This window comes from Dryobates pubescens, chromosome 2, assembly GCF_014839835.1.
Source record: "Dryobates pubescens isolate bDryPub1 chromosome 2, bDryPub1.pri, whole genome shotgun sequence".
Lineage (NCBI taxonomy): Eukaryota > Metazoa > Chordata > Aves > Piciformes > Picidae > Dryobates > Dryobates pubescens.
Genome location: NC_071613.1, coordinates 6,969,484 through 6,983,767, shown reverse-complemented (window position 1 = coordinate 6,983,767; position 14,284 = coordinate 6,969,484). Strand labels below are relative to the sequence as shown.

At 46.0% G+C, this 14,284-nt stretch overlaps 1 protein-coding gene across 1 annotated transcript in view; it reads right to left on the bottom strand.

Moving 5' to 3' along the window:
- The window catches only part of COL19A1 (collagen type XIX alpha 1 chain), a 221,109-nt gene that overhangs the window by 162,349 nt on the left and 44,476 nt on the right, over nucleotides 1-14,284 (bottom strand). Inside the window, exons 8-11 of the mRNA XM_054169651.1 lie at nucleotides 14,153-14,233; nucleotides 13,490-13,603; nucleotides 12,252-12,314; nucleotides 7,104-7,157 (exon numbers count right to left, since the gene is read on the bottom strand). Of these exons, the coding sequence (XP_054025626.1) occupies nucleotides 7,104-7,157; nucleotides 12,252-12,314; nucleotides 13,490-13,603; nucleotides 14,153-14,233 (312 nt within the window). The remainder of the gene's footprint in view (nucleotides 1-7,103; nucleotides 7,158-12,251; nucleotides 12,315-13,489; nucleotides 13,604-14,152; nucleotides 14,234-14,284) is intronic.

Below are 14,284 nucleotides of genomic sequence, written 5' to 3'. Positions count from 1 at the left end.
AAGAAGGACATTGAGACACTTGAATGTGTCCAGAGAAGGGCAATGAGGCTGGGGAGAAGTCTGGAGCACAGCCCTGTGAGGAGAGGCTGAGGGAGCTGGGGTTGCTTAGCCTGGAGAAGAGGAGGCTCAGGGGAGACCTTCTTGCTCTCTACAACTACCTGAAAGGAGGTTGTATACAGGTGGGGCTTGGTCTCAAGCTGTGCAGGGGAAGTTTAGGCTCAAAGTGAGGAGAAAGTTCTTCCCAGAAAGAGTAATTGGCCATTTGGGATGTGCTGCCCAGGGAGGTGGTGGAGTCCCCATCCCTGGAGGTGTTGAAAAAAGGCTTGGATGTGGCACTTGGAGCCATGGTTTAGTTATCAGGAGGTGTTAGGGAATAGGTTGATGATCTCTGAGGTCTTTTCCAACCTGTTTGATCCTATGATTCAACAAGGATAAGTGTGAAGCTCTGCACCAGTAGAGGTGAGGGGTTGAACAGCTGGAAAGCAGCTCCATGGAGATGGACCTTAAAGTCCTGGTGGACAAGTTCTCCATGGGACAGCAATGTGCCCTTCTGGCCAAGAAGGCAAATGGTCTCCTGGGGTGCATTAAGAGGTGAGCAGTCAAGGGAGATTCTCTTCCCCCTCTACTCTGCCCTGCTGAGTCCTCACCTGGAGCACTGGGTCCAGTTCAAGAGAGAAAAAGAACTACTGGAAAGTCAAACAGAGGGCTATGAGGGTGGTTAAGGGACAGGAACATCTGATGAGGAAGGACTGAGAGACTTGGGACTGTTTAGTCTGGAGAAGACTGAGAGGGGATCTGATCAATGTCTACAGATGTCTGGAGGGTGGCTGACAGGAGGATGGAGCCAGTCACTTTTCAATGATATCTAGTGGCAGGATGAGGGGAAATGGACATAAACACAATCACAGGAAATTCCACCTCAACAGGAGGAGAAACTTCTTGACTTTGAGGATGCTGGAGCCTTGGAGCAGGCTGCCCAGAAAGATTGTGGAGTCTCCTCTGGAGACTCACAATCCACCTGGATGAGTTCCTGAGCAGCCTGCCCTAGGTGATCCTGCTTTGCAGGGGGGATTAGATTCAGTCTCTAGAAGTCCCTTCCAATCCCCACCATCCTATGATTCTCTGAGCACTCAAGACAGAGCACTGATGACAGCCTTGAGGAAACTGAAGGGACAGCTAACCATCTCATACGGTCACATAGGAACAACTAACCACAAACAGCAGTGTGTATTCTGGTCCTGTTGTTTTCTAGCCCACAGAGTGTGTGAGTTCATGTGCACCCTGCTGGGCCACCACCACAAACATGCCAAATGAAGGAACAATCCTCTAAGAGATCCCTACTGCACAGCTCCACGTCGACCCAGTCTCCCTTCCAGGCCTCTTGAAGTTCAAACAGTGTTTGTGTGCTTGGTAGAGCTGTGGCAATGTACACTCAGGGTTTGGGTGGGTTTTTTTTCTCCCTAGCCTGACTTTGAACATAAAGTGTAGTGCTAAAGATTGTTTTTATTCTCATAAGCATTTCTTTCTCCTTTCACTCTGTCTAAACTGTTTATTTTATTAACACACTGTGGGAGCACCGAGGGAAGCAGAGTAGCAAATGCAGAGCATGTTGAGTGTTCCACTGCTTCTTCAAGCTCACTGTGCAAACCCAGCTACTTCAGAGAGCTTACTCAGGATAGTTCATATTTTAGGATGCCTGACTGCAAAAATATTTAGGGCAGAGAACTACAGCAGCAAAGCTAAGCCACTGCAAAACTTCAGTGCAGAGAACTACAACAGCAAAGCGAAGCCGTTTGGAGGCATTCAAAGTGAACGGTGCCACATGTATGTCACAAAAGGCAGTTCAAGAAAGAGAGATGTGGCATCTCCATCACTGTCACCTGTGCACAATGAACTGCAAGAAAAGGTCTTGAGAAGGAGGACTTGGGGGTGTCAGTTGGTGACAAACCCCGCCAGGACCCAGCAATGGTCGCCGGCAGCCCAGCAGGCAGCTCTGTGCTGAGCTGCATCCAGAGCAGGGAGAGCAGCAGCACAGGAAGGGGATTCTGCCTCTCTGCTCTGCTCTGCTGAGACCCCCACCTGCAGCATTGCCTCCAGTTCTGAAACCCCCAGCACAAGAGGGATATGGAACTGGTAGTCCAGAGGAGGCCACAAAGATGATCTGAGGGCTGGAGAACCTCCCCTATTGGGACAGGCTGAGAGAGTTGTGGCTATTCAGCCTGGAGAAGAGAAGGCTCTGGGGAACTATTCCTTATCTTCTTCCTTAGTCACCACATTCTGAAAAGCAAAGCTGATCTAGTCAGAAATGTAATTCAGAAGGCTTCCCAAACTGAACTGATGTCCTTCTTTATCCAAACCTCCACAGCAATTGCTTTTATAGAATCACAGAATGGTTTACATTGGAAGGGACCTTAAAGATCACCCAGTTCCAACCCCCCTGCCATGGGCAGGGACACCTCCCACCAGCCCAGGTTGCTCAAGGCTTCATCCAACTTGGCATTGAACACCTCCAGGGAGGGGACAGCCACAGCCTCCCTGGGCAGCCTGTTCCAGTGTCTCACCACCCTCACTGTCAAGAATTCCTTCCTAATCTCCAGTCTAAATCTGCCCCCCTCGAGCTTCCACTCAGCACTGTGCTACTGTGCACAGCTCCAGCCAATAGAAGCTGGGTGGCTGGATCTCAGTTTCTCCATCTAGCTATGCATGCACAAAACACTTTGTTTGCCCCACCCCCTCCTTTTTTGTTGTTGTTTTGATTGTTTTGAGTCCAGCACAGAGCCACAAAAATGATGAAGGGAGTGGAACATCTTCCTTATGAGGAGAGCCTGAGGGAGCTGAGGGCTCTGTAGCTCGGAGAGGAGCAGCCTGAGTGGTCACCTCATTCATGTTGATCAAGATGTGCAGGGTGAGTGCCCAGAGGCTGGAGCCAGGCTCTGCTGGGTGATGCCCAATGCCAGCACAAGGGGCAGTGCTGGAAGCTGAGGCACAGGAAGTTCCACAGAAACAGGAGGAAGAATTATTTCCCTGTGAGGGTGAGAGAACACTGGAGCAGGCTGCCCAGGGGGGTTATGGAGTCTCCCTTTCTGCAGATATTAAAATCCCACCTGGCTGTGTTCCTGTGTGATCTGCTCTAGGTGATCCTGGCAGGGGGCTGGACTGGATGAGCTTTTGAGGTCCCTTTCAATTCCTAACATTCTGTGATCCTGTGATGCTGTGCTTTTTAAACAGCTTTTGGGTTTGCTAGTTTCAGATTGCACAGTAGTTGATTTTTAATTTGAAACAATCCTATGGCTTTTCTGCAGCCAGAATTCACAGAGCTCCAAGGTTCAGGAAGATGACAGTGTTTTGATATTAAATATGCTATGACTGTTGAGCCTTACATAAACTAACAGGGGTTTGGGGATTTGGCCTGACTGGGAATCTGTGAGGTGCTAAGCAAAAGAAACCCAAACAGTATTAACCATGGAAACTGTAATAATAACTTGCACTGGCAAAACAATGTGTCTTGGTAATTTTAAAGGGAGATAACATCAGAGAAAGAGCTCCAGAAAGAGAGCCATGGGAAAAGTCAGCTTCATTCTACATCAACCTCATTCAATCTCACATGTTTTACAATAGCTCTCACATCTGGGAGCAGAGTGAAGTAGAAGCTGCCTAACTGGATTCAAGGAGAGGTTTCTCTGGCCTAGTATATGACTAAAGAAAAGTATAGCAGCAGGCAACCATAAGGCTTTCTCCAGTGGGTTTCCCAGGCTTCAGTGTCTGGGAGCTCAAGGAATTTCAGACATCAGCAGTGTTTGTCTGACATGCTCCATGGATTTTTATTCTGTTAACTTTCTGGTATATTTTCAGTGTCTTAAAACTCTGCAGTGCCCTAAGAGGAAGAGCCTGCCCTTTCTATCCCTTTGGAACCTTCTCTAGCTTGCACACTGAAAGGGAGAGTGCAAGAAACAAATCCCTGCTAACATTTTCTGTTCCGTTTATGACTGAAGAGAGCACAGAGCAGGGCAAGTTTCACCTCAGCTGTGTCTTTTTCAAATGCAACTCTGCACTGACCCAGGGGTCCTGGTGGATAACAAGATCAGCTTGAGTGAACTGCAGCAGCAAAGATAGTCAACAGGATGCTGGTATGCACCAACCAGGGCATTACCAGCAGAGATAAAGTCATTGTCCCACACTACTTAGTGCTGGTCAGGCCACACCCATGGCAGAGTGGTTGGAACTGGCACCAGAACAAGAGGACATAGTCTCAAGCTGCACCAGGGGAGGTTTAGGCTGGATGTTAGGAAGAAGTTCTTCACAGAAAGAGAGATTGACCATTGGAATGTGCTGCCCAGGGAGGTGGTGGAGTCACCATCGCTGGAAGTGTTTAAAAAGACACTGTAGAAGGTACTTAGTGCCGTGGTTTAGTTGATTAGGTGTTGGGTGATAGGTTGGACTTGGCGATCTCAGAGGTCTTTTCCAACCTAGTTAATTTCTCTTCTCTTCTCTTCTCTTCTCTTCTCTTCTCTTCTCTTCTCTTCTCTTCTCTTCTCTTCTCTTCTCTTCTCTTCTCTTCTCTTCTCTTCTCTTCTCTTCTCTTCTCTTCTCTTCTCTTCTCTTCTCTTCTCTTCTCTTCTCTTCTCTTCTCTTCTCTTCTCTTCTCTTCTCTTCTCTTCTCTTCTCTTCTCTTCTCTTCTCTCCCAAACTATTCTGTGGTTATTTTTAACTCTGGTAATATTCCAGCTGTACCTCCCCTTTTGAACAAAACACAACTTGAGAGTAAGGAAAGATACTTTCATCATTCTGTATCCTGTTAATTCCACATTTTACGCCCAGCAGCTGAAGTGAAGCTTGACATCATTACTTCAAAATTTGGATAATTACTGAATAAACCAAACCCTCTGCTGTTCCTGAAATGCAGCATGCATGTGCAAGCAGCATGAATGAAGTGCTGAGCCTCTCACAGCAACAGCTGCCTTTTTTAAAGGCATCCTTGTTTATGGCACTGAAATAACAGAAACCAGAAGGACACCATGAAAAAGATTCTAAATTGGGAGAACTGAGGCTTGAGGATATAAATTGTGATGCTAAAGCTACAACTGTAATAAAGATATGGACAGCCAGTTCTCCATGGGACAGCAATGTGCCCTGGTGGCCAAGAAGGCCAATGGGATCCTGGGGTGCATTCAGAGGAGTGTGTCCAGCAGATCCAAGGAGGTTCTCCTCCCCCTCTGCTCTGCCCTGGTGAGACCTCACCTGGAATACTGCATCCAGTTCTGGGCTATCCAGTTCAAGAGGGACAGGGATCTGCTGGAGAGAGTCCAAAGAAGGACTGCAAGGATGCTGAAGAAACTGGAGCACTGCCTGATGAGGAAAGGCTGAGAGCCCTGGGGGTGGTTAGTCTGGAGAGGAGAAGACTGAGAGGGGATCTGATCAGTGTCTGTCACTGAGGGCTGAGGGTCAGGAAGGAAGGGACAGGGATAGCCTCTACTTACTTGTGCCCTGTGAAAGGACAAGGGGCAATGGATGTAAACTACAGCACAGTAGGTTCCACTTCAACAGGAGGAGGAACTTCTTTGCTGTGAGGGTCACAGAGCACTGGAACAAGCTGCCCAGAGAGGTTGTGGGGTCTCCTTCTCTGGAGCCTTTCCAGCCCTGTCTGGATGTGTTCCTGTGTGACCTGTGCTGGATTCTCTGGTCCTGCTCTGGCAGGGGGCTTGGACTGGAGGATCTCCAGAGGTCCCTTCCAACCCCTAACATTCTGTGACTAGCACATGTATCTGGAGAGTTTCATTCATTTATCTCTCAGCCTGCTTCCATCTATATGCAGAAAATCCATTATTTCTTTGACTGCTGCTATGGAATACAAATAAAAATCACAAGAGATCTAAGGATTGGAAGCTCCAACAACACACTTTCCTCAGGGCTGATACCAAAGATAGGGTCATAGAATCATTTCATTTGGAAAAGACCTTACAGGTCATCAAGTCCAACCATTAACCCAGTACTGCCAGGTCACCACTAAACCATGCTCCTCAGCACCAAATCTCTGTGTCTTTTAAATACCTCCAGAGGTGCTGATTCCACAACTTCTCTGGGCAGTCTGCCCCAATGATTGGCAACCCTTTCAGCAAAGACATTTTTCTTCATCTCCAGCCTAAACCTCCCTTGGTGCAACTTGAGGCCATTTCCTCTCATCCTGTTGCAAGGTACTTGAGAGAAGAGACCAACCCCCACCTTCCTCCAATCTCCTTTCAGGGAGTTGTAGACAGCAAGATGACCTCCCCTCAGCTTCCTCTTCTCCAGACTAAGCAACTTCAGTTACCTCCTCATGAGCCTTGTTCTCTAGACCTCCTCTGTCAGCTTTCTTCTCCTTCTCTGAACATCCTTTCTTGTAGTGAAGAGTCAAAAATTGAATGTGGTGTTTGATGTGTGGCCTCAGCAGCAGCAGATATTAGACTAGTAGACTTCCTCTTATACAGGTAAAGAGTTCTAAACTCAAGAAATGTGTACAGCTGCTTTAGTTCACATGCTAATGCCTTGAAACAAAGTGAAATTTAGACTCCAAAATACACAGATGGGCTGAGATGCCTTCTTGACTATTGCCAAGCCTTTGCTTAGAGGTCAGTGGTGCTTATCTCAAAGCTCTACCAAGTGCCCTGCTGAGAGCCTAAGGGCTCTTATCTAGACTTCCAGGCCACAAAGTGCACAGAAGAACAAGTGGCTTCCTTTGATTCTGTAGAGCCCACCCCCTTCTAGAACAAAAACAAACAACCAAGCACCTCTCAAATTCATTCATTCATTCATTCATAGAATGCTTTGGCTTAGAAAGGGACCTTAAAGGTCATTTAGTTCCCACTCCCCTGCCATGGACAGGGACACCTTCCACTAGCCCAGGTTGCTCAAGGCATCATCCAATCTGGCCTTGAACACCTCCAGGGTGTCCAGAGGGGATATCCAAGTACCATTAGGCTGAGTGGGCTCCAAAAGCATGGCAGTGCAGGTCATTTTCTCACAGAAGTGTTCTCTTTTCCCATTTCTGTACACAATTACAGGTAGGCCACTGATAACAGTGACCAGTTCCTGTGAGTCAAATTACACATCAGAGCACATGAATGTACCTTTTCACCGGGAGGACCAGCAACACCATCCTGTCCTTTCATGCCCATTTCACCCTACAAAAGAAAGCATTCAGTTAGAACCTCTAAAGACCTCTGAGGCTAACAAGAACTACTTGGATCATATCTGATTCAACTAAAAAAAGCCATCTTCTCCCCTGCTTTTGTCATGCTTAGAATGGAATCACCCAGGAAGGTGGTTTACATTTGAATTGATGCAGTTGCAATACAATAGCACAGAATGGCTCAGGTTGGGAGGGACCTTAGAGATCATCTACTCCAGCCTTCCTGCCATGGGCAAGGACACCTCTCAAGCACACTCAGCTGCTCAAGGCCTCATCCAATCTGTCCTTGAACACCTCCAGGGAGGAGGCATCCACAGCCTCTCTGGACAACCTCTTCCAGAGTCTCACCACCCTCCTACTGAAGCACTTCTTCCTAAGAGCCCTACTCTCCCTGAGCTTCAAACCATTCCCCCTTATCCTGTTGCTAAGCACCCTTATGAAAAGTCCAATCATTTAGGTACCCCAGAACTCAGCATCAAAATACAAACATTACTGCAAAGCTTTTGTTAAAAGTCCTGACAATAACAACAACAAAACAAAACCCCAACACCCAAAACAACCACAAAACCCCAACCAAAGCCCTAATTCTCCGAGAGCTTCACAGCCAGAACACTGTAGTACCTTCATCCCTTCAGTGTAAGTATAATATCTCTGTTCTGAAATCACAGAATTGTTTTCATTGGAGAAAACTTCCAAGATCATTGAGTCCAACCATCAACCCAGCACCACCAGGGTCATTAAACCATGTCCCAAAGTGTCATGATCACAGGTTTCTTGAACCTATTCAGTGACACTTTCAGTGAACAAATTTTTCCTAATATCCAATCTAAACTTTCCCTGGAGCAACTTGAGGTCCCTCAATTTAAGAAGGACTTTGAGACTCTTGAACATGTCCAGAGAAGGGCAACGAGGCTGGGGAGGGGTCTGGAGCACAGCCCTGTGAGGAGAGGCTGAGGGAGCTGGGGTTGCTTAGCCTGGAGAAGAGGAGGCTCAGGGGAGACCTTCTTGCTGTCTGCAACTCCCTGAAGGGAGGCTGTAGCCAGGAGGGAGTTGGTCTTTTCTCCCAGGCAACCAGCACCAGAACAAGAGGACACAGTCTCAAGCTGTGCCAGGGGAAGTTTAGGCTGGAGGTGAGGAGAAAGTTCTTCCCAGAGAGAGTTGTTGGCCATTGGAATGTGCTGCCCAGGGGGGTGGTGGAGTCCCTATCCCTGGAGGTGTTCAAGAGGGGATTGGACATGGCACTTGATGCCATGGTTTAGTAATCATGAGGTCTTGGGTGACAGGTTGGACTTTTTGATCCTTGAGGCCTCTTCCAACCTTATTGATTCTATGATTTCCTCTCATCCTAATACTTGGGAGAAGAGGCTGGCCCCCACCTTGCTACAACCTCCTTTCAGATAGCTCTGGAGAACAATGAGGTCTCCCCTCAGCCTCCTCTTCTCCAGGCTGAACACCACCAGCTCCCTCAGCCACTCCTCATGTAGGATTGGAATGGTCCTTAGTTAGCTCTGTCTCAAAAGCAGCCCAAAAGCCTCTGTGCACAGACAGCAGGACCCCCTGGACACTAGGAGAGGGAAAAGCAGCAGGACTGGCCCCTGCTTACCTTATCTAATCACCCAGAGAGTGACTCTCTTATCTCTGCACACTCTGTTCCCTTGTGCCACTTGGCAGCGTTTAAACAGAGCAGATCTCCTCTGTGCCATTCAGCAGAGGATTTTTATAGGCTGCAGAGGCTAAAATTACACAACCTGCCACACGCCAGGAAGCCTTTAGCACCTCTGACTTACTGGCCAGTTAGCCCAGGAATGTTTGCACTCCTGCACCACTAACTGCACACAGACTCCCCACCCTGGGGACAGTTCTTCACCACTGCATATTACATCAGGTTAGGCTCTGTCTTAGGAGGGATGCCTGAGGGAACTGGGGTTGTTTAATGTGGAGAAGAGGAGGCTGAAGGGAGACCTCATTGTTCTCTACAACTGCCTGAAAGAGGGGATTGGGATCTTCTCCCTAGTCTTAGGTGACAGAATGAGAGGAAACAGCCTGAAAGTGTGCCAGGGGAGGGTTAGGTTGGAGATTAGGAAACATTTCTTTGCTGCAAGAGTGGTCAGGGACTGGCAGAGGCTGCCCAGGGAGGTGGTGGAGTCCCCATCCTTGGAGGTGCTCAGGAAACGTGTGGACATGGAAATTCAGGACATGGTTTAATGGCCATGGTGGTGCTAACTTGGTAGTTGGACTTGATCTTAAAGGTCTTTTCCAACCAAAACAACTCCATGGTTCTAACTGCCACTGCCATCAAAAGGCAGCACAGTGCAAGGGGTGTGAATGCCAAAGAGAAAGAAAGCATCAGTTGAGTAGCTTCTCAGGCAAGAGCGAGGTGTGGGTTGGTCTCTTCTTACATGCAGCAAGCCACAGGACAAGAAGAAATGGCCTTAAGTTGTGCTAGTGGAGGTTCAAGTTAGATATTAAAATCATAGACTAGTTTTGGTTGGAAAAAAACTGTAAGATCATCCAGTCCAACCATCAACCCAACAACACCATGGCAAATAAATCATGTCCCCAAGTGCCATGGCCACACATTTCTTGAATGGCTCCAGGGATGGGGACTCCAGCACCTCCCTGGGCAGCCTGTTCCAACCCCTGACCACTCATGCAGCAAAGAAAATTTTCCTCAGTTCCAGTCTAAACCTCCGCTGGCACAATTTCAGGCTTTCTTCCCTTTCTGTCACTTGATGCTAGGGAGAAGAGACCAATCCCCACATCTCTCCAACCTCCTTTCAGGGAGTTATGGAGAGCAATGAGGTTGTTGAGGGTACTTCCCTTTATCTCAATAAGCTGACATGGAGCAATGGGTGTTTCAAAACTGGCATTATAAAGAGGCAATCTGAGGTGTAGCTATTGTATAACTTAAAGGAAGACATTGATTTAATGTGAGGGTTTCACTTTCCCCTTCTGTTTAGACAGACAAAAATCAGTGTGAACTGGGAGAAACCAGAACTGTAGGAACGCTTGGAGTTTCCAACAGGATTGTTTTGCTGCACCAAGCTCATTTGGGACAGAAAGAAATCAGTATGGCCTCAAATTGTACCAGAGGAGGTTCAGGTTGGATATTAGAAGAAAATTCTTCACTGAAAGGGTTCTCAGACTCTGGAATAGGCTGCCCAGGGAAGTGGTGGAGTCACCATCTTTGGAGATGTGGTGATGGCAGACTCAAGATCATGTGGGACAAGAAGAAATGGCCTCAAATTGTGCCAGGGGGGGTTTAGGTTGGATATTAGAAGAAACTTCTCCACTGAAAGGGTTCTCAAACTCTGGAATAGGCTGCTCAGGGAAATGGTGGAGTCACCATCCCTGGAGGTTCAGGTTGGATATTAGAAGAAACTTCTTCATTGAAAGGGTTCTCTAAGTCTGGAATAGGCTGGCCAGGGAAGTGGTGGAGTCACCATCTTTGGAGATGTGGTGATGGCAAACTCAAGCTCATTTGGGGCAAGAAGAAATGGCCTTATGTAGAATCAGGTGGACCTGGGTTATCAGAGGAGTGACAGAAGAGAAGGAAAGGATGAAGCAAAAACCATTACATTTGGAAAAGATCTCTAAGATCATCAAGTCCAACCACAAAGACCAGCAAGGAAAACAGGCAGAAGGAGCAGACGTCTCATTTGTTCTCCATGAGTTCTTTTGCCTTATAGTCCTACTACAAATATTTCCCTAGTGCAACAGCATAGTGCATAAATCTAACTCTAGATGTCCTAAAAATAGTCCTTTAAATGTCTTCTTCCTTAAGTAATATTTAAATTAATGAAGGTCACTTGGCCAGCAATAAATTTTCCATGTTGTGCATCCAAAGGCACTTTAATGGTTGGCTTTTTCGCTCCCTGCTGTGCTTACAGCATTAACCAGTGACCTCTTAACACAGCTGGGAATGGTTTATTGTTATCTCAACATACTTAATTATTTTGGGATTTGATTTCAATTAAAAAAAAAAAAATCTTTCATGGGCACTAAGTCTTCCTAAATAAAAATGAAAAGGCAACATGCAGTCACTTTAAGGAAAGAACAGTTTCTATCTTCAGTGTATACCAGAGAATCACAGAATGGTCTAGGTTGGAAGGTGGCTTTTGAAAGTCTCCAGAAGAGACTCCACATCCTCTCTGGGACAGATAGTTTCCCCCCGCCCCCGCCAAGATGTGACCCCAAGTTGAGACAGTTGTAGGCTGCCTGGCAGGAATCACAGAAACACTCAGGTTGGAAAAGACCCTCAGGATCAGCGAGGCCAACCCAGAACCCTGCTCTGCAAGGGTCACTCCTAAACCATAGCCCCAAGCACCACATCCAAACCACCTTTGAACATATCCAGGCTTGGTGACTCCACCATCTCCCTGGGCAGCACATTCCAATGCCTGACCACTCTTGAGGGGAAAAAACTCTTCCTATTGTCCAGTCTGACCCTGCCCTGCTGCAGCTTGAGGCCATTCCCTCTTGTTCTATCACTAGTTACCTGCGAGAAGAGACCAGCACCAAGCTCACCACAACCTCCTTTCAGGTAGTTGTAGAGAGCCAGGAGGTCTCCCTTCAGCCTCCTCTTTTCCAAACTAACCATCCCCAGCTCTCTCAGTTGCTCTTCATCAGATTTATTCTCTAGGCCCTTCCACAGCTTCATTCCCTCCTCTGCCCTGGCTCCAACACCTCCACGTCTCTCATATTGAGGTGCCCCAAACTGGACACAATACTCAAGGTGTGGCCACTGCAGAGCTGAATCCCAGGGGACAGTCCCCTCCCTGCTCCTGCTGGACACAGCATTTCTGATCCCAGCCAGGATGCCTTTGGCTTTCTTGGCCACCTGGGCATACTGCTGGCTTCTGTTCAGCTGCTTGTCCGTTAGAACCCCCAGGTCCCTTTCTGCCAGACAGCTTTCCAACCACACTGCCCCAAGCCTGGAGCAAGCAGCAGAGACTAACCCAAGAAAGCATTGAACCTGTGGACAGGGACATTTGGTTAAGGAGCAACCAAATTCATGAAGTTTCTATTTATGAAAGATAAGCCAAAGATCAAGACTGGAAAGAGAGAATTAAACTGATAGCTTTACCTTTTCACCTTTCTCTCCTTTGTGGCCTGGCAAACCAGCTGCTCCTGGCAAGCCTGCTTCTCCCTGGTTTGCAAAGGAGGAAACAAAAGGAATTAACAAATGAGTAGGTCCAGAAGATGTTTTTAGGTTGGTTTCCTTGCATTTATCACAAAGATCCAAACAAAGAAAATGAGGCATGATAAAATACACACAGTGAATACATTAATATACATACATATTCAAAAGAAATACATGTAAATGCATCTACATAATAAATACATTTAGAATATACTACTAATAAAACATACATAATAAATATACCAAAAATAAAGATAAAAATTAAAGAACAAGAAAATGCTAATAGAAATATAATCTAATAATAATGAAGCAAGCATAATAAGCACAACAACAAAAAACAGTAACAATCATCATCGTCATCCTCCTCCTCCTCATCCTCCATTCAAATGAGGGAATAAACAAAATGAACAAATAAGTCCATTCAAAAATGGGTTTGGCTCCCTTGCCCTTATCATGGCAGCCTAACTAATAGCTAGCTAATAAAATGTACATAACAAATGTATTAGAAAGAAAGACATTGCAATAATAGCAATAAAAGATGATAATAATAGCAATTATAACAACAATCATAATGATGATTATGATAATGATAATTCTACATAATACTGATTGTTTATTATTACATTCCACTATATAAATATAATATTGTATTTATTATATATATGATTTATATAATTATATTATAATATAGTATATTTGTTATGTCTTACATGTATATTTATGATATTTATTACATTGTATATATTAGTATCATTATTATTAATAATAATACTATATAAATCTTCAGAACAATATTTCTAAAAGCCTTAATGCAAAAAATAATTTATTCTGCAGTAAAATACTATATAATTATATATTATTATTATTACTGTTGTTGTTGTTATTATTAAATTATTCAGGAGAAGAATATTTTTTAGAAGCCTTAATGTAGCAAATCATTTCTCCTGCAGTAAAATCAGCCACTCTGGATATGATGGCTAAATATAATGATCATTTTGACCAGGGATCTTTTCCCTTTGGCTTTGCATTCAAGCAATGAACACTGACACACCTCTGCAGCTCCCTTAACTGAACCTGAAGCATCCTGTGTCTTAGCTGAGAAGTCTGACTTCTAACACTAAACCCCAGTTAGGTATTTTTTGATGCTAATAAACCTCCAAAGCACTGTGGAAGTCCCATACTTTCTTTGGGAAGCAGTGGCATTCCTCTCCAGGTTCTTGCTGCAGGGATGCTTTGCTGTCACGAACAGTCACTGGTGATGAAGTCGTAGCAAGGATCCTCTCTTCCCGTGAGCACTGAAATGGAAAGCAGATTTGCTGCTCACCAACCAAGAATCACAAATTGGTCTGGGTTGGAAAGGATAACACCAAGCTTTGTGGGCCAGTTCCCACCCAGAAAGACTTGGGTAGACTCAAGAGGTGTGCCCAAGCCAACCTCATGAAGGTCAGCAAGGTCCTGCACCTGGATCAGAACATTCCAGAGAAGAGAAGACTCCAGGGGGACCTTAGAGCTGCCTTCCAATACCTGAAGGGATCCTACAGGAAGGCTGCAGAGGGATTTTCCCTGAGGGTTTCTAGAGACAGGACAAGGGGGAATGGTTTGAAGCTGAGGGTTAGGCTGAGAGCAGGGTTAGGCTGGATCTTAGGAAGAAATTCTTCAGTATGGGGTAGGTGAGACTCTGGAAGAGGCTGCCCAGGGAGGCTGTGCATGCCTCCTGCCTGGGGGTGTTCAAGGTCAGGTTGACTGAGGCTTTGAGCAGCCAAGTTGAGTTGAGAGACTGGTATAAATGATCTCTGAGGTCCTTTCCAACCTAAGCCATTTTAGGACTCTAACAAACAACTCACCAGGTCTGCAGATATCTCACAACACGAATCTTCCATTGCAAGGTTGGGATTGCAGTAAACACTTAAGTGGTGAAGCTCAATCTAGAAAGAAACACAAAAAGAGATGGAGGTGAGATGTCTGAAATCATGTGT